General features: G+C 35.7%; 1 protein-coding gene across 4 annotated transcripts in view; it reads left to right on the top strand.

Annotated features, from left to right (window-relative positions):
• The window catches only part of CABCOCO1 (ciliary associated calcium binding coiled-coil 1), a 73543-nt gene that overhangs the window by 28317 nt on the left and 19913 nt on the right, over positions 1-25313 (top strand). For all 4 annotated transcript variants that reach the window (XM_058841895.1, XM_058841898.1, XM_058841897.1 and 1 more), the window contains 3 exons: positions 3000-3169; positions 6820-6964; positions 11170-11242. In XM_058841895.1, coding sequence (XP_058697878.1) covers positions 3004-3169; positions 6820-6964; positions 11170-11242 — 384 coding nt within the window. In that variant the 5' untranslated portion in view covers positions 3000-3003. The remainder of the gene's footprint in view (positions 1-2999; positions 3170-6819; positions 6965-11169; positions 11243-25313) is intronic.

Below are 25313 nucleotides of genomic sequence, written 5' to 3'. Positions count from 1 at the left end.
TTGAATATTGAATATTCAATATTCAATATTGAAAAGATGAGAACTGGCATTTTTAGCAGAATCAGAGAAAATCTAAAGCCCTGAGAAACTCTGATTATGAAAACACAGAGTTGGCAGAAGCTTCAGAGAGAGAGGATATGGACTGTTTCAAACCTTGGAAAGTTCAGCTGGCCACGTTCCACTTCTATTCCAGTACACAGTTAAGTGTTTTTAACCAACTTGCATGTGTGCAGCCATACAAATTTGTCATGCAGAACAAAGGAATGCATATTTTAAAACATGTATTGGAAAAAACTGGATTGGATTCCAAGTCCAAAACCGATTAGATTATATGATTTCCTCTGTTAGCTATTGAGTCAGTAATTAAAGAAAGAAACTCATCTCATTTGACAGCGTATGTGTACTGTGGCTGCTATCAGTAGGTCTGGAATTAATGTCCTTCTTAGGAAGGAATGAGAAGGCAGCAGGGCTTGAGATAACCTTGCTTTTTTGCAGGGGACTGAGAACTGTGATCACTGGCACCTGTATCCTCAGCTGTAGTTAAGCCAAGGATTGCTTTAATGTAAAACTTAACTGACTGAGACATGTCTGAAGTTAATACTGGAAGAATTGAAACCAAGTCCTAGCCCCAATCCCCTCTCTTCATGTGGAAAATAGCACACAGCTATTATAAAAGACGTAACTAATTCTGTTTTTGGATAGAGTAGACATAAATGTATCAGCAACAGTATGGTCTCCTACAAGGGAGTGTATTTTTTCATAAATTTTGCAAGTTAAATTAAGCAGAAAAAATTTTATCATGTACCAGTAAAATGGGATAAGGCTCTTTTTAAATCTTTTGACCATTATGGAAGTGCAATTTAAACTTCTAAATATTTTAGCTACTTTTAGTAATTTTATATTATTTACATTAATTTTCAAATGTAATTTTTAATCAGAAGCTATATGAAAAATAACCTTGAAATGGCAACAAGATCATATTACTACTGTAAAACCATCTAAATCAGAATGAAAGCATGATAGTGGAAAGTGGAGATTAGTTGTGTCATTTCATCCCACAAACCAATTCCTGATGAAACACTTTTTTTCCTCCAGAATTTTCAATGTATTTCTCTTTGATTTTGTAATTGTCCTGGGATGACTTTATGATACTGGTATCCTCAATCGCCTGGTTTATGTTATATATTAAGTTCTTCACCTTTAAGATTAGCTTTGAGAGCTAGGGAAGTTCAAACTGTTGGAGGCTGATGGGAGTTTTTTCTCCTGACCAATAACTGGCAATTTCTGCGAACTGTCAGTGGTTTTGACCACTGAAAAGTGAGATCAACCTGTGAACACCACCTTAAGACCTAAGCCTGGGAATTTCTCATTCACTTTGGTTTCTGGCTTCTGAAGAGGTAACAGAGCTCCGGTTCAGCCTCCTCCCTCCCCCTACCAGGCCGGACAAGGCCGCGGAGGAGGGGCAGGGGAGGGAAGTGGGACCAGGCCAGGTCAGGCCAGTCCCTGGCTCAGCTGCAGTTTCTGCCGCTGCTGAGTTTTACCAGAGACTGCCAAGTAAGGAGAGAGAAAGCCATTGACCTGCAGCGTGCTGAGACAGTGACCACATTCCTCCAGAGCAGCTGTGAAAAAAAATCTTCTATCGTAGACAGCTCCAGCCACTGCTCTGGCAGAGATCACAGAACCATCTACAAGGCCTGGGCAAGATTTTAACTCTTTCTTTAATCTTAAAATGAGACTTGCAGATTAATCTTTTTTTTTTCCAGAGAGAGTGATCAACATGTAAAGAGACACCATAAACTATCAAAGACAGTGAAGAAAGGAATTAAGCTTCAGAGGGGGAAGAGAAATACAGAGATGCTTTAATAAGCTGAAATATTTTTCTGTTAAAGCTGTGGAGATGGACAATAGTGTTCTGAAAAAACTCCTTTAATTCGTGACGGAGTATTTTGGGGGAAATAGAGTATTTCAAAGTGTAGATTTAAGCAAATGGTGAAGTAGTCGTGATCCTATGAGATGCTGGAACAGAAAAAGAGAAGTAATAGTTGAAGATTTGTGGCCTTTAAGAGACAAAGAGAAAAGTTCTGTTTCCAGAGAGGCTCACAAAAGCAGATGAAGAGAACTTTTGCCTTTGAATAACTCATCCTTAAAAATGACGCCCCATCTTGACTCATTGACCCATAACACATCTCAGAGTGATGTGAAATGGGAGGAGAGAACTGATGGCAGAATTTGCGGGCAGCTGGCATCAGAGTAATAGAAAGCCATGAAGAAAATTGTATTCTTGTGAAAAAACTCCATAGATTAGCAGAAGAGGACTTCTTTTTCTCTACAAAGACTGATGAAAATACTATAGCAAAATTGAGACTGTTTTAACCACCAAGTTTTTTGTCTCTATGTTGTCATGTGAACAGGGGAATGGCTGGGTAGTGGGGAAAAGAGGGTTTCTGGATGTTTTATTCTGGTTTCTTATTCTTGTAGTTTTTGTTAATAAATTTTCTTTGTTCCTTTTAAGTTTTAAGCCTGTTTTGCTCTTGTTCTAATCCATATCTCACAGCAAGAAATAAGTAAGTTTTCTAGTATTTTTTTTAGTTAATGCTTTAAAACCATGACAGTAATGCTCTAATTTTTGTTATTTGTTAGTCATATCTTAACACTTCAGTAGTGTCTGCTGAAACCTGTAGGTAGTTGTTTACTTTTTGATGTATCCTCTGATCATAAATGTTATCTAGGAATTGATGTAGCTAAATTCAAGAAATTATGTATATCATTAATATAATACTATTAATAATTATATTGGTAATAAATTAATAGTTATTTAATTCATTATTATATATTAATAATGATAATATACATCGTAATTTAAGAAATTATGTGTATTATTATATGCACATATGAATAATATAGCAACTAAACAAATGTTTTAGATATAATTGCATGCAGACCATGTATGACTTTGGAATTTATTTTTTAATTCCATTATTTTACTCCAAACTTTTTAGGAAGATGGAAGAATTTCTGAATCTTACACAACTAAAGACATCTTTGAAAGAAGCTATTTTACTAGATTATTATACTGCAGGATTTTGGTGGGCTAAAGAAATGAACTTCAGTCTTATGCAACTCTCAGGATTCATGGATCTATTAAATTTCACCTTGGAGAACCTCAGCAGTAAGTATAATTAAGAACTGTAAAATAAATATCTGAAGTGGAAGGCAAGAATGTTTCCCAGTCATTTTAATAAAGTGATATTTAATTACAAGTAATTGTGAAGTGATTTATTTTCCTCTTGAATATAGGTATGTTAGACCTTGTACCTGAAAATAATTTTTACTGACATATCACAATTTTTTGAGTAGGATATTCCTTGTTCTTTGTTTGTACAGTATGTGGTACAAATGGGTGAGGTCCTGAAGAGACCTTTCCTTTGCTACAGTAGAATAAATAATAATAATTACAGTAGAGTGAGAGCAAGGAGCTCCTAAATTCCAATTCCAGCTTTCTCAGTGACGGATTCACTGTAGCCTTGGGCACATTTCTCTGCTGTTCAAGATATTCAGTACATCCTGCTTACATTACAGCAAGTGAATTACATTTTTTTTTATCCTTGGAGGTCAACTCTCAGCTTTTTGTATGGCAAATGCTGCACTTCTGGCCCAGAATTTATGTTAACTAAGGGCTGGTGAGGGAAGTAAACTGGCATTGCTGCTGAGAATGAAAAATGACAATGAAAGGACTTTAGCTCCTGTGGCTACAAGGAAATTTGCCACAAAGCACAAGCTTGGTCTACTGGAAATTAAATAACCTGAAAAAAATGGTAGCACTGTCCTCTAAAATCTTCTTTGTCAGAGATTCTAATGCTTGCTTAACATTCACTTTGAAGATGATTATGTTAAGAAAAGTCCATCCCAGAGAAAGAGTGAAAGGACTCAGCAGTTTCATTTAAAAGAGAAGGCAAATGTTTAAAATCAAACTCATAATAGTTATTGTACTCTTTCACTGTAATTTAGTTCAAGGGCCTTTCTGACTTGGAATTTTGACAGAATAAGTATGTGCTTTATGATCATTGGAATTCGAGTTGCCCTTCCTATCTCCAATGAGAAAGTATCTTAACATATGTTAACTATATTACTGTAACAATGGAGCACAATGAAAACCCGTCAGAAATTAGTTTTATGAGTCCATGTAATACAAGTGTACAAGACAGGCTGGAAGCACAACCAGTTATTAAAGCTGACTGATGTTTTTCAGGAATGTCATCTTAGTTGCATTACGCTTTGCCAAGCTTTTAACTCTTTAAGCTGAAATTTTCTGTGGCCCTGACTGCTTTTGATAAATTTTTATATATAAAATTGCAACTGAACCAGTTCAGTGGGCTTGCAGACAGAGGTTGTGGGAAAAATTATACTATTTTGTGTCTTTTTTTATTTTTAACAGGTCTAAAGCCCTGGTGCTTTGAGGTAAAGATAAAGGCTTGGCAAGCAATTGTTGTGAATTTGCTTTTTGCTGTCCTTTGAAAATCCATTTAGATTTGGCTAAGATATACATATTTTTTAGAGAAAGAAAATATTGTTATAAATGCTTGCAGAAAACTTCTTATATTTGTTTCACAGTCCATGGTTGAGATGTATTTTCTTGTAATTATCAAACATTTCAACTAAAAGCAAAATTCTAATGTCTTTTATGTTAATGACCCTTTCATTTCTTTTCCCTGCACTGGACCCAGTCAACCTGAAGAATTAAGCTGACTTGGCCATAATAGCAAGAGTAGCAGAGAGCAGGAAGAATAGATTTAGACAAGGAGGGTAGTGGAAATACATTTAAGGCTGGTAAAGCAGCAAGGAAAATGGGAGGCCTTGCTTAATGGGGAGTCAGAATGAGTTTGATGATTTGATTCTCTTCTATCCATTGAGGGTAAAGTGCTCCTTACCTCACAGAAATGCTGCATGAGTCTTCCTGAGACAGGTGGTTGGGACTCAAAATTAGGTGTGTGCAGAGGAAAGAGAAAATTTAGCTGAGTTGGCAACATATTCAGGGCCCAAGTGATCCTGTTATGTGCCTTTTCTTCCCTACAAAGAGTGCTATTTCTGGTTCTGTTGCTTTTCCTCATTTCCTATGGCTTCTATTTCCTCTGCATTCTCTGTGTTTCTCTCTTGTCCCTTCCCATATGGTTATTTATATTTTGTTGCCTCTCTTACCGAAAAGTAATGTAAAGTTTTCAAGCCATTGATTGCTGTACCACTAAAGGGCAAAACTATGAAAAAACAGAAGTCTTCTAAGTATTTTCTTTTCTGTATGAAAAAACCCAAGGAGTGTATCAGTAGAGATAAAACAATGAGGAAAATAATTCTATTTCACCACTGGAGGATATTTCCCCGGTTTTTCTGTAGATATTTTTAGACATAAAAGGAAAAAATAAATGGTGTTTGAAGCTTTTTTTTTTAAACTTCCTATGGTTCTATTGGTGGCATATATTATATGGACTTTTTGGGTGAAAAACAAAGTCAAATCCTTTATTAACCAAAAAAAAAAAAAAACCAAAAAAAACACTGACAGAGGCAGGAGCCCAGGATAAGCCTGAGTTCCACCACAACAATACCAAACGCTCTCCTTTGGAATATCAATCTCCATAGGAGGACCACAAGTGAAGTCCCACTGCCACCCTTATAGACTCCCCTCTGTCCAGGATTGGTCTCTTTACGATCCACTCTCTGACTGGCCCATTTCCAGGGCTCTCATTGGTTCTTAATGGGGTGCACTCCAGGCCAATCATTCCTCCAGGGCGTTGAGTGATTTGTCGCCTCTTCCACCAATGCTTGTCTACGATACAGATGTCACTCTTAGGAGGTCATGTTCTGGAGTGTTCTCTTGGTTTGCTGAATCCTCCATACTGCCCAACAATACCCTGGCAGCCCTGGGCCACCCCCAACTCCACCTGACCACACCCACACCAACCATCAGACCTTGCCCATTACCCTTATAAAACCATGAGAACCCGAACTCCCTAACAACAAATGCTAACCATTAACTAGAAACATATTAAATAACCATAAACTTATAACCCAATGTTAACAATCAGTAAACTTGTTACAACTATTGGTTTACTTATAACAGCATGCGCTATGTGCAAATCAGAAAGATGAATCCTTTATTTTCAGAGGTTCATCAAGCGCTGATTCTTTCAGATTGTCCTCTTTGTCAAGACAGTTGTCAAACAGAATTTAAATTCTAATTCCAACCTGTTTTGGCATTTAGTTTTGATTTCCAGGGTAAAAATGTAAAGTAATTATCTTGTTTGGAATGATGCAAATATCTCCAAGTTTGATGATACATGCAGGGTCTTATGAATATTCATGTTTAATCTATTATGACTGGAAGCACTTTAAAATAGTCTTCATCCTTTTTTATATCTGTTCCTGTATTAATGGCTAATGTTGCAAGAGGCATGGTCAGAAGAATAATCTTTTACAATTCATAAGCACCAGACTATTTTAAGGAAAAACATACTCTGCCTCTCAAAATTGCATATTATTCTGCCTGTGGTTCTCTCAGCATAGGTAAGAGGTGAAGCTGTAGTATCTTGAACACCCATTAATGCGATCCTTCCACTGTGGAGGCAGAGTGGTGCTTTTGTAGTGGAATTTTAATGGACACTTTATTGATGAGAATAATGGCAATAAAATGGTTTGACTGCTGTTGGTTTTTAAGTCGTGGGTCATAACTAAAACTTCAAGAAGTCTTAGAATTAAAATGGGCCAAAAAATCCAATCCCACCTTGTTATGTTTATACATGGCTTTTGTTCTTTGGGATTACTTTGCAGGCAAACATATGACCTTGGGAGATAATTTAAAAGAACTTGAAAGAGCATTGGCTGAAATAGGAGAAACTGAGTCAGCAGAAAGAGGTGACCTGAATTTATTCAGCATTGAGCAAGCCAAAGCAATCATTGATTACTTGGTTACCAGGTATTTATTTCTGCAGAATCTGTTCTTATTTCAGTAACCTATATAGTGGGGAAATGACTGATAAAATAGCATTAACAACAAATACAGCATCAACTACTCTATTATTATTATTATTATTATTATTATTATTATTATTATTATTATTATTATTATTATTACTATTATTATTATTATTATTACACTACTACTACTACTAGTATTTTACTTTTATTTCACTGGATACCTTCCAACTATGCCAATGTATTGCAAACACCAAACTTTATATCATGAAAAAGGAGAGAGAATATGCAAGGAACAGTAAAGATCTGGCCTCAGATGTCAAAGCCCAGAAAATAAATTTAGACTGGAAGTTTATCAAAATGTAAGATTATGCTGAAAATATTACTTTTGGATTTTGTTTCACGTGCTAAAACAAAAAAGAGTGGTGGATGGACAATATTCTTGTTTTGCTTTTAAAACCTACTTTTACATTCCATCTGAATAAAATTTTAGCTCTTATTTCTCTTATTTACATCTTCTCTAGACTCTGTTATTCTAAGTATTGGTCTGGCCTTGACAGTTATAGGGGACTGAAGTGATTTCAAGTTTTGTACTTACAGAATTAAGGTTTTGATCATATGTGACTCATAAAAATGTTGCATTTCAAAATCAGCAAAAATTAAGTATGTATATGAAAATATTTTGTGACAGGTCTTAGCTTTTAAACAGAGACACAGAAAGAGATGCAAACAGCAGTAAATTTGTTATTTATTTGAGAAAATTACTGAGTCTGATAGCAACAGTAATGCCCCTGTATAAAGTTTTTACTGTATGGTAATGTGTACACATGTTCTTCCACTGGAATGCTGTGGTTAAGGCAGTGGCTGTACTGATGTACCCCTGTTCGCGGTACATGATGGACAGAATTGTTCTCAAGCTGTTTAACCATCCATGAATGTCAGGGGCAAGGAGATGGAAAATTAGTAAGTTACTCCTGTAGTATATGCTCATCCACTGCACTGCAGCTGTAGCTCTTCAGCCCATTTTCTGACCTGAAAGGGGGTGATGGAGGGGTGGGGCTATTTGTGGCATATGGGCATAAAAATTGGGTAAGATCATGATTGATCCATATATATATTTGTTGGGAATTTTCTGACTGTTTTTTAGGAAAAGTTTAACACAGCAAAGAAGGGTTTTTTAGAGTGTTTTCCTGAATGCAGAAAAGTATTTTCTCTTGAAGAAAGGTAAAATACTAGGGTAGCTATTAGCTTTCCAGTTTAGAGTACTTGGATTCAGATGGGGATTTAAACCCATTGCAGACAATTTCTCTTATGATTGGACTATAAAATATGTCCCTTTCTCCTGCTGTCTGATTTTTTTCTTTCATTGCTTTTTCATGGAAAATATAAAACACTTAAGGTTCTTCCCATAAGAAGTGGGAACATCTCTTTAAATCCCTAATTTCTGTCGTCAAGGCAAATTAATGTCCTGCCAAGTACTAGCCCTAAACTAAAAGGAAACTTGGCATTTTAAGATGTCTCGGCTCCTTTTACTTATGTCTTCCTGTCTGTCTTTTATATATTTATATGGAACAAATGTTCTTTCCAAACAGCATATCTATAGCTCTTGTGTAAATTATCTATTGAGAGGTATCTTGTCCATGAAGTAATTCCTTCACAGTTGGAAGAATTTCATCCAAGAAATTAGGTGCTCCATCCTACTTCCATCAAAGTATTAGCTGGGCAGGAATGCAATCAAACTGCAAAACTTTTGCAGCAGAGTGCTATTTTGGCCACCAAATATGTGGTTGCATGTCCAAACTACTCAATTTATTACAAATGTGTGCTGTGGTGATGTCATGGATGTACACACATACACTGAAATGTATCATATGTGTCCAATTTATGCAATCTATTGTTTCAGTCACTGGAATATTTTTTTTCTAAATAAGAATGGAATTAGAACACTTAAATGGGTGTACTTTAAACTTTATGAACTCAGAAGTAGGTTAAGTTTTACTACAATTCAAATTATTGTATTAGTTCTATATGTTTTTTCTTGTTTAATTTTAGATGATAAGCCTGTAGCTTTTTTCCTACTCAAAACAGTATGACATGTTGTAGTTCAGATCACATTTTTACAAATGAGCTGTAAACCGATGGGATTTAGAATGGAAACAGGGACAAACGTTTAACCACATTGGCAGAAACTGTGCAGCAACTACAATGACACCTTCAGGTTTGGTGGAAGGTTACAGTTATCATCTTTTTATCTTGTCTTCTTGGGCAAATATACATTAACACAGCTCCTGACATTTTGTTTTCAGGAAGCAGTGGAGCTGGGGAAATATGTCATTGTTAATCATCTTCAGATTCTCATACGACATCATAGGAGGGCCTATTCTTAACAGTATTACTTAAACAAGTAAAATTATTTCTGTGTAATTGCTAGAAACACTGTTATGGAATTTTTCAATTGTTCACAACAAATATAAACAAAAAGGGGCATTTTGTATAATGCCTGATAGAAGAAAGAAAACTACAGCTTTTTCTAAATAAATGCTGATGTCTAATTTATGTGATTTGATTTAAAGAGCATTAAATAGAGGAATTTTTTCCTTCATACAGGATTATGGGCACCAGGTTGAACACAGATCTTTTTAAAAATAGAGACATAAAATTCAGAAATGCCAAAAATAATTACTTATATTTTTGGGTACTTATATTAAATCATACGTAGCTGTAGCATAGTTCATAAAGAGTACCATAACACATTTGGGGGGAAAGGGGAAGTAAAAGACCTGACTTTTAGGTGCTGTAAATCAGGATTATTTCCAAAGCACTTGGATAAGAGAACAAATTTGAAATATTAATTTATGTCAATCTGATTGGAAGGATATATATCTTATTTCCTGTGTGTCTGTGATGTTCATAAAATATTTTTTGTCTTTTTTCATATAATCCGTGTTAGAATTTTACCAAATGACAGGTGTGTATGAAACGGAACATAGATTTACATAAATCAGTGTGAGTCATTTCCAGGTTAAGTCCTGAACTCTCTTTAAACATAATTTCTGTGTCTCTGATGAAACATGTCAGGAATTCTTTGGTGAAGTGTTGCAATAAAAATGTACTTAAATTAAATTGCAAATTCTGTCAGAACTTAATTCATTTCCTGTGTGCTTTGGGTTTGGGGGAAGGCAGCCTCTAGCTGATGGCAGCCAGACTTCTTACATGGGCCTTGCTGGTACCAAGCCAGTGGTACTGCTGACCCAACTGGTGGGTCTTCCAAGAAAAGAGCCTGTGTCCTGTCCCTAGCCAGAAAGCACAGGAACCAGTTACAGATGTTCCCTGCAAATATTGCCACACCTTTCATGGATACAGCAGGCAGGACTGTGGTAAATTCTTGGAATCATTCTTCAACCTGGACTTTATATGAAATCACAGAGTTTTAAATCATATGTTGAAATGACATGACAGAAGGCAGGAGTTCTGTATCATGATTGTAAGAGAAGAATTAATTGTAACAGATGGACTGTGACAAGCAAAACTTTTGGTTAAACAAATGCTATATCATTGATCATTAGAAAAGGAAACAAAATTATTTAAAACGTGAAATAGCTATACGTGTTTTAAGGAAGATAAATATTTTAGTCCATTGACAAAGTCTATTTAAAATTACTTTTGTTGTAATACATAAAACTGCTGTGTGTTAATCTAGTTTTTTTTAGTTATTCTTTGAGGAAATACTACAATGATTTTTCAAAGTGACCTTGAGAGAATAAATACTTCTATTCTTTATTGTTTTGGTGTTCCAAGATCAAACTTTCTCCCTGTACTGGTAGCCCGTCCCAGAATCTGAAAGCTGATTTAGCTTTGTTTCCTTCTTGTCTGCTGTTGCTGATAATAAAAGGTGTAAGTATCCTGGTGCTAAGTGTTTCAGGAATTACCTTTTTTCAGAGTAGAACTTTGTCATCTCAGAGTTCAATTTCATAAGGACTAAGTGGATGTATTTTTAAGTATTGCACTGTATTTTCTACAGCCATCTGATAATAAATCCTGCAAACTAAATGTGCTGCTTTTTGTATCTGAAGTTAAACAACTCTTTATTTTTAAAATTTGGAATGTTACATGCTGGAGGGTAACTCTTAGTTTAACAAAACTTACAATATTGTTACCTTTCCAAAAATTTACAGCTGGGGTAATCTGTATTATCTTGTTTTTCAGCTTATTTAAAAACTATAAAGCGTATGAATACCTCTTCCACAGTCGTGGAGAAGAACCTGTGATAAGTAATGAGGTGAGTCATCTATATAGATGGAACTCATTATGCAGTTACTTAACGAGTGCATCATGGCATGTGTTTTGTATTGCTCAAAGCAACTTCATGTCAACATCCCTGCATTACTAATGTAAAATGCCTGAATAAAGAGCCCAAGTTAAGATGTTTGGATCCTCATATTCAAAATTAATTTGAGATTTCAAAAAAGTGTAAATGCATTGGTTAAGTTGTGTAAATCAGGAACACTTTCGTATAGGTATTTGTAAATTGATGCATGTAATTTGAATTAGCAATGTTAGTCTGAGTCTGCTTTAAAATCAGCAATCAAAATCATAAAATGTCATGTGCCATTGCCTAGTCTGACCACAGCCCTAATAGAGATGTATGCATGTGCATATACAGAGTTTTGTTTCTATTGTACCAAGAGTTAATTATATAGAATTGTATTATATATGGTGGACTATAAAGAAAGAAGCAAGCTAGAAGCTGAGCATTTTGAAAGAGTTTGCTTAACAATAGTGAGTTGGTTTCACAGTGAGCTTTGTCATGTGTCCTAACTTACATGTGAAAAAATACATAAGAAAATGTGTTGATGCAGAATGTGGCCTTTAATGAAATGGACAGGTTAATCAAATAAACCTTCCTTTAGCCTGACAGTGTTTTTTGAGGATATATGTTATGATAAATTAAAAAATATTTGCATCTTAAATTTGTATTAGGAGCTAACTGATCGCCCTGAGAGGCACAGTAGTATAATATGGTACCTATATTTAGCTTATCAGTACAAAATGAAGTTAAAATTGGTACACTGGAAATATTCCTTTACACTTTCAGCTGTTATTTTTGACTCTGGTGATGTGGGATAATTGCTTTCCATGTTGCTTTTAAGTAGCCATATTATAAAAATTTTATATATTATAAAATATATATTATATATATTATTATTTCTTGGCATGGATGGAAATATTTGGAAATTATTCTTTTCATTTACAAGGTGGGTTAAAATTCCAACTATGATGAAATTGGTGACAAAACTGTCAATACAAAGGTGGAGCAGAACTTCAGCATTACTATGTTAGGGTGGGGGTTTCATATTGGGTAATTAGATCAGTGGGTGGTTAGCACTCCTTAATTGGTAAAATTGATTTTAATGAGGCTTTGATTAAGTAATTCTTGTGTAAACTTGAGTCATGAATCTTAGAAGGTTTTAGACTAGCTTAAAAGAAATGTCTTTGTGTTTCCTGAAGTCTCATTTCTGGGATGGTGAGATCATCATGCACTCTCCCAGCCACAGGACAGGGGTTGCCCTGGGCAGGCTCTGCTGGGGAGCACCACCTCTGCTGAGGGTACCAGTACTTCTGAGCAATGGTAGAAATGAATTTCAGGGAATGACTTCAGTGATGGTCCATCCAAGCAACAAGTGTCATCTGCAGCTACAACTATCACAAACCCCTGCATGACAATCTTTAGCTATAACTCCTTTATGGCCTTTTCTTACCTATGGTGCCACTTCACTTTAATCCATCTGTTTTGTATTCTGAGCTCCATGTCAGAGAGTTTTTAATTTGTCCAAGTACACTCCAACACCCAAGGAAATCAATACTTATATTCTATTAGAGTTCATTTTGATAGGGTGAGACATTGTTGTTCAATAAGTAAAAGTTTAAGGTATTGAAGCTGCACATACAAATTTATGGCATTATTTGCACTTTATGTGTTAAAATGTGAGGAGAGGTGAACTCAGCATAAACTTCAAGTTCTTTCGCTGTAGCTTTGTTTTATTTAAAAATTCTTAAGCATAAAAGAGATCATTACTTCTATTTTGCAGTCTCTTAGAGGAACATAGCTTTTGGGCTGCAGTGTTTTGGGATGTGTGGCTGTGGTAGGGGCACACCTGGGGTCACTTGCTTTGCAGTCCATCTGCTCAGGGAACAGGAGATCAACTGGGAAATCCATGTCCTGAAAGTAGATAGTAAATCTGTGCTGAAAGTTTGGCTGCTGTCATGTTATGTAGACCAATGCCTTACCAAAAGAAAAAAAAAAAGCCACTGCAGGCACACCACAGCTCAAAGCAGAACGTGATCCTGACTCTAAGCTGAGTGCAACTAATGTCTAAAAAGTTTTCCTTTATCTCCAGCAATAAAAGCCTGTTTTTTTGGAATAAGACACTGTAAATTGTAACAGCCAGATTTGCCTAAATAACAAGAACCATGGTGTTCCAAGAGCTTAATTACAGCATTATCTCCTTTTGCAAATGAACACTTTGAGACGAGTCAGTGAAATTACTTCAACAGAATTGATTTGTTTCCACTGAAATGGCTTTAGCTCAGTGAGTATGTGTGCCGAAAGAATTACCTACAGAATAAAAGCCCAACAGCCTCAGGAGAAGATCTGCTTCTTTAAAAGAGAAGAAGGTACAGTAAATAAAAGCTGTACTCAATGTTGTAATGGATATCCTTTTAGGGAGACCACAGTGTGTGTTTCCCAGAGAAATCTTATAGTGATGGGTTGTAAAATCATTGGAACTTTTTTTTCTCTAGCACAGGCAATTATACAGTGTTCTAAATCAAGTTTCTTTTTTGATCTTTCACTGCAGTTATTTCCAAATGACCCTGTCATTTCCTGTGTAGAATAAAATCAGACGAGAAAAGAGAAATGGCTCAAAACTCAGATTATACATACAACTGTGGTTGTGCCACTTAACAAAATCTAAGTTATTTAAATGTAGCACATAATTAGTGCAGCTTCACAGTCTGATTAATATTCTGCACTTGATGCAGCTAGTATAATAAAGCCACCTCTGTAAAACACAGTGTTCAAGTCTTTAAGAAAAGGTAACAAATGCCGGGCTAATTTAAATATATAATTTTTTTTTTACATTGGCTAAAGCCTTTAAACCTCAAACTGCTTGAGGTGATCATATTGCCTAGGAAAAAAAAGGTTAAAACAGAAAGAAATAAATTCTTGGTTAGATGACAAAACACACATCACACATAACCTACTTTGACAGTACTTAAAATTTAAAACTTACCTTTCTAGATATCAAGTCCCTTACTTCTCCTTCATTCCAGATCTACAGACCTATATATTATGTATGCATGAATACCTGTTAGAAAACATGATGGTATAAAGAATTGCTGAGAAGTGTTAACATTGCCAAGTAAATTAATTGCTGTTTTCCCCTGTTACTATTATGGGCAATTCCCCCCATTTAGAATGATTACAGAAGAGGCTATTCTTTAGCTGTTCTGTGGCTATGATCCAAAATAAAATGCAAGTTGTGCTACCATTAGAATTCTTCAGGAATATTGTTGTTAAAGATACTGGTTTCTTTCTTTCTACCTTTTCTGGACATTTTGCTCTCTAGCTGTGATTTAGTACACCTATATTAGCTTGCAATTTCAAGGAAAGCAAAAGGAGTACAGACTAAATCTTAATGTGCAGGGATTCAGTGGAGCAATTCCTATTAACATGTCAGATCTTATTACAAAGGTTTAAATTGTTAATACATGAATTGTGTAGAAGTTTTTATTCTTTTCTATTTCTATGTTTAGTTAATTTATTTTGCTTTAATAGGATGATATAATACAATATATTTTACATTTTTTTCCTCTCATTTACAAATTGAACCTTACATTGCAGTTCATGTTTTTTGCTGCTCTCTGTTGTGTATTTTTGAATGGTATGGGGATAAGGTCTTTTGGGATTATGTCTGCTTTAAAACATTTCCTAGTAAAAATAATGTGGTTGGTAAATCTAGTTTTTTTCCTAGTTGCTTTAGCCAGCCTGATGGAGTAACCTGCTATTTTATGGCCCAGACGACTAGCTAAGTTTGACTTCTTGAAATAGTAGTGTACAGTGTAATTTTCTTTAGAGATGTCGTAGTGGGTCAGGTTGCAACAAGAATATTGAGTATTAAATTTAATGGCAGTATAGATTCAGTATTATAGTAGTCACGAGATACCATCCTCTGTACTTAGAGTTCCAGACTAGTCTCCATTAATGCTTTGGTTCCATATACTCCTTACTTTCTGAAGCATTAAGCTTTTGGACTGTGTCTGGTCCTTATCCAATTGTGGGTTGAGTTGGGTTTTTTTTTTAAGTTTGAACAGAATCCCTTCTTTGTTTGAATTTAAGGAGGTGGATAGGAAGAATATGCTTTTTGAAGGCTAATAAAGCTTTTTTTTCTTCTGATGCCAAAAACCCTGAAGTCTGGGACTTAACTTTGATACGTAATCCTCATTAGGTGTTACATATTTAGATTGGTTAATCAATCACTGTTTAAACAAATTTGCTCCATAATTTCTTGAGAACTGCATTTTAGAGATGTATGAAACCAGAACATTTCCATAAGCATATCAGTTCACACTATGGAAACTCATTCCCCAGCTAATGGAGTGCTTTTCAAAGCTTGGAGGTTTCAGATATTTTTAGTGCCTGAAAACCAGTGAGTTGATTTTTTGTAGCATTGTTTTCTAAATATCACCATGGCAAAGATATGAAGAAGAGCATCGGACTGGAATGGATGTCTTCAATTGTCAGCTCTCATGCTGCTTTTTCATAGGGAAATATTCATATTCCTCTTCAGAAACTTGTCAAACTCCAGTTTAAAAAGTTACTCTTTTTTCGTCTTTGCTCCTTTAGTTAGGGAGCCTGGTACCTGGTTCTGTAATTGTTATAAAACTTCAGTTTTGGTCTGAGTGTATTCATGACAAGCTTTTGTGCATTTGTCCTTGTGCCAATTTGTGTCAGTATTTACCTTTAGCTCTCATTCCATCCCCAGTGTTTATTTTTCCAGTGTATAAAGAGACAGCAATCTTATTGATTGTCAGCCTTCATTCAGCTTGACTAGAAAAGCCAGCCTTCTCTGATCTTTGCTTTAAAGGTAGACTTTGATACACATGTGCTTACATTCGTACCAGCCTCTTGTAATCCTATTGGCCTTCTTCTATAATTGTTCCACTTTAAATCAATTTTGTTAGAACATAAGTGACCAAACTGACATAATATTGTTGCTGAGATAAAAGCAAGGCCTTGTAAAATATCAATAGCGCTTTCTTTTCCTGTGCTGGGAATAGCCCACATGATAGGTCCTAGAAGCACATTTTATACCTGTATTTTGTGGCTATCTCATCGTATATCTGCTATTTTAGTTCTCCTTTGTTATTTGTGTTTTCTAGCTGAGGTATTCCCAGTGCCCTGTAGGCTTTAAAAAAAAGATGTCCCATGTTCCCACAATGTCACCTCCCAATTTGTCATTGAATACAAGAGTGAATAGACTTCAAGGGTGCTCATCTGTGTGGTATTCCTGCCCGCTCATAATTTGATCATGTCTCTCACATTGCATTTGTTATTTATTTAATAAACTATGAAATTAGTCTGGCATCATGTATCTTTGATAAACTGATGTTGTGTTACATTCCATTTCTCTTTCGTTTCCATGCTCTCATTTTTTTCCTTCAAAACATGTTCCTCTGGCCTTTACTGCTATGAAGATCAAAACTACAGCTTCAGGAGTAGGTTCATTATTTTCTGATTACGGGTGTTTAAAACTGATACTTGGTCTTTTGATGTCTGAGGGGAAATTTTTGATGTCCATTACAGAAGTGTGCTGTACCCAAGTCCAGATTACTGAAGTAAGCAGCTGGAGAGCCAGTGGGTTTTTGACAAAATTCACAGATATCCAGCTCTTTGGTCTTGAGGCTTGCAATGGCTGTAAACAGAGATCTTGAAGGACTTGTGATTAGTCTGAATGAAAAGTGGAGTCTGTTGGAATTGTATGCAGTGGTACTTCAAATATTTAAGCATCTGTTGTCTAATAGAAACAGCCTTTGTTTTCCAAAGATAGTGTTGATATACTCATTTGTCAGTAGGAGAGCTACACTGAGCTTTAGCAGTTACAGCTCTATGTAGGACACATACTGATGGTCTTTTAATGCAGTTTTAACATTCCTGAGTTTTGGTAGCTGAACTGCTCTGCCCTAAAAGCTGGTGAGAGCTCCAGAGAGCTTGTGGAATTCATTAGCCAGTGCTGAGTACTTTTACAATGCTTTAGAGAATGATTAACAAAACATTTTTTAAATTATTTTCTTAAGAAACATCAGATACAAAACAAGCCTGCTTTTTAACTTGGTAACATGTGAAGTCACGAAAGAAAAGAATTCAGGCAGGACAAGTGCCAAATAGCTGACATGGGCTATGCCTTCACTGTACAGAGCACCATGGTTCTGACCGGCCAGAGTTTCATCAAGCACCTCTTTTTAACAACTTGGGAACTTTAATTTGAATTGACCTATTCGCATACGCAGAATTAAACTGGAAAGCGACTGGGGTCACATTGTTCAGCGCCCTAGAGGATGAAAAGCTAAAGATACTAGAGAAAAAAAGAGGCTCATGATCTATGAGTTCAATTCTGTTTAGTTCAGTTGTACAGTTGACAAAGCACCACCTTTTTTGACTGTATGATGTTAGAGAGAGGGAAAAAACTTGAATTCTTGGCAGGAAAATATTTCTCGAACTGTGCAGGAATTGATATATACACAGATGTGCTCTATGAGTTTTTTAATTATTTATTTAGAAAGTGGCTTGATTTCTACTTTCTGTGTGTTTACATATATGTGTTTGTATGTGTGTAAACATACATAATTGTCATAAGAGTAATAATGGCTTGTTTATTTGATGGAATGCAGGTCAACTAAGAATTGTAGACTTTGACTGGAAGCATAGTCAGTACATTAATGACAGCCTGTTTCTGCTATTCATCAAAATGTTCTATGACCCAAATGATGAAGTGCTCTATCAGAAGACTACAGCATGTTTAAAAGTGGTTATCAATCAAGCTGTAAATTTTAATTCAAGACATTGAGATTGGCAGAAATGTATTGATTTGGAGAAGTATTAAAGTGGTTAAGCAAACTGAACTGACTGTTAAGCAAACTGAAGGCAGACTATTAGGATATGAATTTCGCTTTACTTTTCTAGTATTCCAGATACTAGACACAGCTCACTCTGTTGATGCCCTTTGGGAATTCTATTTGTTTAACTTGACCAACATGAAAGAAAGTACTTGGAGCTGAGCAAAGATCAGTAATTTTGTTTCATAGGAGAATCTGATAATTTTGCAGTTTGATTTAATTCCAGTTTAAAACAAAAAAAAACCCCAAAAGACACTTAACAGAATTGCTATTTTTACATGTCTGTGTTTAAACTCCCTGACACAAAAGTAGTGCTTTTGAAGGTCATTTCAGAGCCCCAGTTCCATCCTCGTGCCATACAGCATAGCTGGCTCTGCTGAAGCAAGACCCACATGATCTAGGGGTCCTCAGGTTGCCACAGGGCATGATGCTGGGGAGACAGGAATCTAGAAAACAGGATTCTTTATCAGCCAGTGTGGCAAACTGTTGGAAGGGCTTTACATAAGCTGGTGAGAGCTGGGTAGGTTGTTGCTAGCACATTGGCAGAAAGTTATTTGCACAATAACTAAACTTTAGGAAGTTCAAAGAACAGAACCTGAAAGGAATCTTCCAAAACCAAATTTTATTTTGAGCCCAGTGCGTTATGTCTGCTGCAGAACAATGCTATTTTCAGTATTAAACTCTTCCATGTAATGTAGCAGGCATCAAGCAGTAATTCAAGAATGTGACACATTTTGTTAATATTTTGCTGGTTCAAATTTAGCTGCCCTTTTAAAAAGTTCTTTGCCAGCAGGTACTACTTGGGTGCCTGTATAATTTCACTTACTGGAGACTGGTTTTCCAGAGCTGTTGCCCTGTTTCCAAGATTTCCTGCATAATTTTTGGTAATTGGCAGGCAGAAATCCATGACCTTATACTACAATTAACAACTGTTTTGTACCCATTGCCTTTATGTGCAGCTTTTCATCATCTTGAAAATTAAATTGTATTCATGAAAGTATCTGTGGAATGGGCAAGTGATGTGATATTTCATAGGAATGTATCCCCATGGGTGAATATTTATGTATCAAATTCAAACATCTTGGGACCTTATGTTATGAATAACATGTTGACCTTATTCATGTAAATAAATAGCATGACATTTCTTTACCATGATGATTTATAATCAATATACATTTTAATAAATTTTCATCCATTTAGTTGATGCTATGAGGACAAATATAATCCAAGTCTATATAACAGATGAGTTTTACAATCCTTTAATGATCCTTTTCAAAATGCACCAGAAAGTTTGTGTGTCTTCTAATTCTACCTTGAATTTTACAACTTGTCATAAGATACAACATAAAGTATTTTTACTGAACATTGAATCTGCTGTATTTCAATATTTAATTCATAAAAGATTATTTTGATTTCCTATAAATATGCTAAGCTCAGCAAAATGTGGTGTTACTCATTAGAAAGCTAAGCTTTATAGGATGTCTGATTGGTATGTGAGGTAACTTATATTGCTACTTAGGTTTACATTTAATAAACCTTAGCTAAGAAAATTGTTTCAGTTTCAAAGGAAAGATAATAAATAAAATGAGGGTATAGAATATTAATGTGAACTGTGCATTTATTTTGTCAAAACATTCAAAGTTAAATAGTGGTAGTCTGTTAACAATCTAGGACTATTTGGCAAGTCTAGAGACTTACTCAATAATCAAAACATAAAAGGACAATGGAAACTTTCGACAATAAAAGAAAAAGGAGTTGAGTACAGAAACCAAACAAATTATTCTCTGCTTTTTTTTGGTAAGGAGGTGAACTTTATAGGAAGGGCAGCAAGCTCTGTGTTAGGGTTGCCTTTTCCTGCCTTTGTTATAAATTACGTCTGTCTGTGAAGAATCCTCTCCAGTTACTTCATGGTTCAATGGCTACAGGGGAGGTGTGCATGTCTATCTGGAACGGGGCAGAGAGAGACAGATTGTGGGGGAGCTTTTTCATTTTAGTTGTTTGTTTTTCACTGAGGAAATGCCAGTTCTAAGCATTAATTTGCCTTGCTTACTCAATATACAGATGGATAAAATTCCTAAGAATCCAGCTGTGTTAAATAGAATATTAACAAAACAACTGTTTTCTTCAGCATTTGTATTATTTCTTCCTTGTAGCTTGCTAGAATTTTGGAAGACTTCAGAACCATTTAAGTTCAGTGTAATCATTCAAAATATTTTTAATAGCGCTTTAATGAGGAAAACATTTGGCAAAGGGATGGAGTTTATCCAAAGCATCATGTTTGATTCTTTCACAAGAGTCTGAATACACTTCAACAATATTGTAATACACCAGAAATATGGGAGTAAGGTGCCAAATGGTGCTGGAAGGGGAACCATATACATACTTGGGGGTAGTGTGCTCTCAATGCTCCTTTCCCTGCACCTGGTGAGCATTCAAAGACACCAGGCTGAGGTAGCTCAGATACAGCAGTGCAGGGGCTTGGTTCTGGCCCTTTTCTCTCCTGTCTGCAGTTTCCTTCATCATTTGATCCCAAGGGAGGAGTCATTTGCAAGCTGCAAGTGACAGAGCAGGGTGGAAATTCTGTCCTTTCAATCCCTTCTTCCGTGTGGGCTGATGGCCAGCTCCCACCAGCTCCAGCCCACTGAGCCTTCCTGTCTCCTCTTCTGATTTGGGAAATAGACTTCCATCAACCTTAGCTAAACTTGTGCTGCCTGAGTCTCCCACAAATCCACTGCATTTCTGTGGAATCTGAGACTTCATTATGTGTTTCAAGCACTCAGAAAACATTGAATAGGTAGAATATACTGTATCTCCTCAGGACAGGCTTGAAAACAGAGCAGCTGGAGCCTTTTGGTGTTCTTCACATTTAAGACTATTATCTGAAGTATTTTTTGGTTTGGCTTTCTACATGTGCTGTTGGAAATTTGGTGGTGAGCTCATCCTGAATTTCCTCTTGGCCAACTTAAAGCAAAGAGAAGAAATACTTATTTGTTTATACTTAATGTTTGCTTTTTCCTAATTGTTAGAGTGGGAAGACTCTTTGACCTTAAGATGTTTATGTGGTGAGTGTTCACTTATTTTTTTAGGCGATTTCATCCTCATGTTTTGAACTCTGACTGCAAAGCCTATGTCAGAACCCATGCAGGTTCTGCAGAGTTACATTGCATACAGTGCTGTGTCCAGGATAAAACCTAAACAAATGCAGATGATTTTGGCTGAAATACCTCAACGTTCTGCTTTCCACTTTTATGACAAGTGATCCTTCTGACTTTTTGGTTGGTTCTACAAGAATCCCACAATATTGTAAATATATATTGCAGAAAATATCATTACTACTTCCACAGAACAGGACATTCTGCATTAATTACATGCTGATATGCATATGACTATTTTCTTAGTATTAGAATTCCTGTGCTTGATGTGTTGTTTTGGTTCTATTTGAATAACACTAGGCATGGAAAATATCTCCTGTGTACTTGCACTGTTGTCTATTTTGACTGTGCATATCAAATTTGGCTTGTGAACACAATCTAAGGAAACGGCATAGATTTTAAGTGATAAAGATGAATGTTGAATGCTTCATTTAGAAGGCCATCCAAATATGGTCTCAGAGTTGTGAGAATATCCTGTGCTTGAGGGATCTTGAATTTTGCATTGATCTAGGCTGTTTCAGGTCTATTTCTAGATTTATTGGATGTTGTATGTTGTGAAAAGATTGCAATACATTGCAGCCGATGTGTATAGTACTCTTGTGTAATAAAACAAAGAGTGCTAGGTATGTTCCTTAGAGATTATTCAAATTTGAATATCTGCTTTACTGTCTCTCAGTATTTTTCTTAGCAGTCATTTTGTATTCATGGTACCCATTTATCATTTTTGTTTCTATCTGTTATACATTTAGGATCTTAATTATTTTCATTTGTTCTAAGAAGGATGTTGTGCCAGCTTTTTGTATTCCTCCAGAATCAGGATGTAGTTGAAGACTTACATTTGGAGAAATGTTAAATTACCTGTAATGGTCAGATTTCCAATGAAGTATTGAAAAGTTTTACTCTCACAATAAGCTATTTTCAATTTTTAGTATAATGTTGTCCTGGCAGGCCTAGATCAAAAGAAAGTGAGGGTTAGAGCCTAGGTTGCTGACTTTGGAGGGATTGGGGGGGGGGGGGGGGAGGATGTTTGGGGTTTTTGTGTGACTTTTTTTTTTTCACATCTATTGTTTTAAATAATCCTACCATTGGTCCACATCCACTGTGGTGCCCTCTGGTGGAATTTGCAAAAATGTCGGTATGTTTCTGTGGATTTTTAGAATGACCCTTTGAGTCTATTGATACTGCATGCACTGAACCATTAATTTCTTTTTAATACTCACGTTTTGTTTGAGAAATCAAGAAATTGTCAAGGTGGAAGTAAGGAGCCAGATGTAACTTACTGTGCCATGACACAGATTTTATCTTTTGTCCATCCTCCTTTCTTGCAAATACCGAGTGTAAAATTAATATCCTTTTCTTTGCAAGCCTAACATGGCCAAACATAATGGGAGTAGTTAAAGACAGGATTTCAGTCTTATCTCTGTGTTTCTGAACTACTGCTGGTTTGTCTTCAATTCCTACTCTTGTTAGTCATACTGGTTTATTGCAGTATATTTAATTATCTCTTTGTTCTGATCAATCCTCAGTTAAATGGGTAAATAATAAAAGAAAGAGGTACATAATCAAATTACCAGCAGTAATTGGTCAGTCCAAGTGTTACTTGAACCCGAAAGAACAGGGCTTTGGTATCAGAGTCAAAAAGGCCAAGCCTTTAGAAGTGACAACATAAACACATTGTGACTTTGGCAAATCTTTGTGAATTTAAATTAAAAATTATTGTGCATAATCAGAATCAGAGCAACTGGAATAAATTTTATTAATTTTGGATACAAATTAAAGACATTAGACAAGCTTAGAAATCTGACAGACTAGGAGAGTTAATATTTGACGGGTGTAAGATAAAATGAGAATTTGTCTCCTGAATTGCTGGGGTTTTTTATTTCTTTCATAGTAGTGGGAACATTACACAAACTAATAAGTGGCAAACCATGTGCATTAGAATAAAATGTAGAAGTCTGTAGTAAGGAAGCTTATTAAGTAACAGGAAAGTTTAAATGTTATACATTAGATGGTCAACAGGGCATGGTGTATTACACAGGGAACTGGGTTGCTCTGGAAATTGGGAATTAAGCCCTAAAGTTTTTCAGAGTTTGATTGCCATTTTAATACATTTACAGCTTTGCAGACCATTACATGAGTTGGTTTTGTTTCATTTTTTAGTGAACCAGTACAATTAAAAAGACAAATCTGCTTTCTTCCTTAACATTTATCTGTTAATGTACTATAGCAATTTTAGTAGCAAAATAAATTGCTTAATCAGATAGGTACAAATAACTGTAATATATATAGACATACAGAATTTGATTTTTTTTTTTTATTTTCATTTTCTCCTTCCACCAAATCAGTTGGATAAGAATGGACAAAGAGTAAAGAAAAGGTAGCATGAGCTAACAAACTAAACCCTGTTCTGTGGAATTCAGTTACGTAAAAGGTCATTTTTATAAATTTGTGCTACTTACAGGATTCTGCATGTCAAATCTGATAAGATCATTATGGTGGGTCATTAAAGCTGTTCATGAAGAGTACACTAAACCTGACCAATGCTGCAATAAATAGTGGTGTTTCAGCAGGGTATTGCAGCTTCATGTTTACCTGGCATTCAGGTTGACTGTCAACTACTTCCCAATTAAGACCAAATTTACCCAGGCTGCATAAAATCTTCAATGTGACACTAATGTGCTCTGGAACTCTGTCTTCGGGGAACAGTAATTTCTATTCATCAAAAACATCTTGAATTTGAAAAGTAAAAAAATTTGGGATGGTGACTTATAGATAAATTTATCATGCAATAATGCATGAGAAGGCTTGTAATGTCTGTCCTTCTGTTACTGTTGTCAGGTATAAATTTTGAGTGAGCAGCTAAGATTTACCGTTCAATTCATGTTTCCTCAATCCACCGTGCCCCAAGTAATTTCAGGGGAACTGCTAGGATTGTATCGAAAATAAACACTACATTACCATGTTGTGCAATGTCAGCAAAATTTGGCCTCAAACTAGAAGCTATTGCATTAAAAATACTCTCTCTTAAATGCAAACATCCCATATTTACAGTTGTAGAAAATACTACTACAGCTTTGTGATGTGTAGGTGTGTGTATGTATGTATAAGTAGAGTAGAAAGTGCTATATTGGTTCATCTTGTGGATCATTCCCAAATAAGACTTCATTTGAAAACATTTTAACTAATTATGCTTTGTATTTTCTGTAACAAATTTAGGAGCCTAGTTAGTTTTCAGCCTTAAGAGGAGGTTGCTGCAGTATTTCTACAGTATAATGAGAATTATATTCGTTAATGTACTTTGGGGGCATTTAAATTCTAATCATGCAGATGAAAGAAAATTTCAAGTGATGGCAAGTAAATTTAAATTACACAACAGTTAAGACTTTCATACCTTTGAAAATATTTCAGCACTGGCTTTTTTTTTTCCGTTTGCTTTGATTATCCATGATCACAGCAGCAGAATTCTATTGCTGTTGCCATAATTTCTAAAGCATAACTGTGCTAACATGAAATATGTATATATAAGTACATTTGCCAACTTGTTTTAATTTTGTCGTTGGCTTTCCTCCTCATATTTCCGGAGTGGCTGCCGATCAGTGCAGTGGCTGAAGGAGAATGCAGAATTGTTGCAGGAGAAAATGAAGATAAGCAGGCAACATTTGCAGAAAAAGTAGTCTTTTTTTTTTTTTTTTCTCTGTGGTTTCAGAATCAAGAAAATAAGATTTCCATCCCATAAAACCTGTCTGTGACCTCTGGGAGCCCTCTGTGGCCATGCAGGTGTGAGTGGCTCACAAGCACTGTGTAAGGCAGGTTTTTTATGCCACATAAAATTGTCAGCTTTGCCCTTGTTGAGCAATCTTCTGGATCAGGTCTCACAAACTGTGTATGTCCACTAATCTGATGGATATAGCATGGCTTCTCCTGCAAGCTAGGTGTTGGCTCAGGTAGAAAAATGCAGTACAAGATATGTATTGACTCTGGAAGAGAGGAAGATTCTTTTCAAGGAAGCAATTTCTTACCCTT

Source organism: Poecile atricapillus, chromosome 6, assembly GCF_030490865.1.
Source record: "Poecile atricapillus isolate bPoeAtr1 chromosome 6, bPoeAtr1.hap1, whole genome shotgun sequence".
Lineage (NCBI taxonomy): Eukaryota > Metazoa > Chordata > Aves > Passeriformes > Paridae > Poecile > Poecile atricapillus.
The sequence above is the reverse complement of the archived record's forward strand: the minus strand, read 5'-3'. Positions and strand labels throughout refer to the sequence as shown.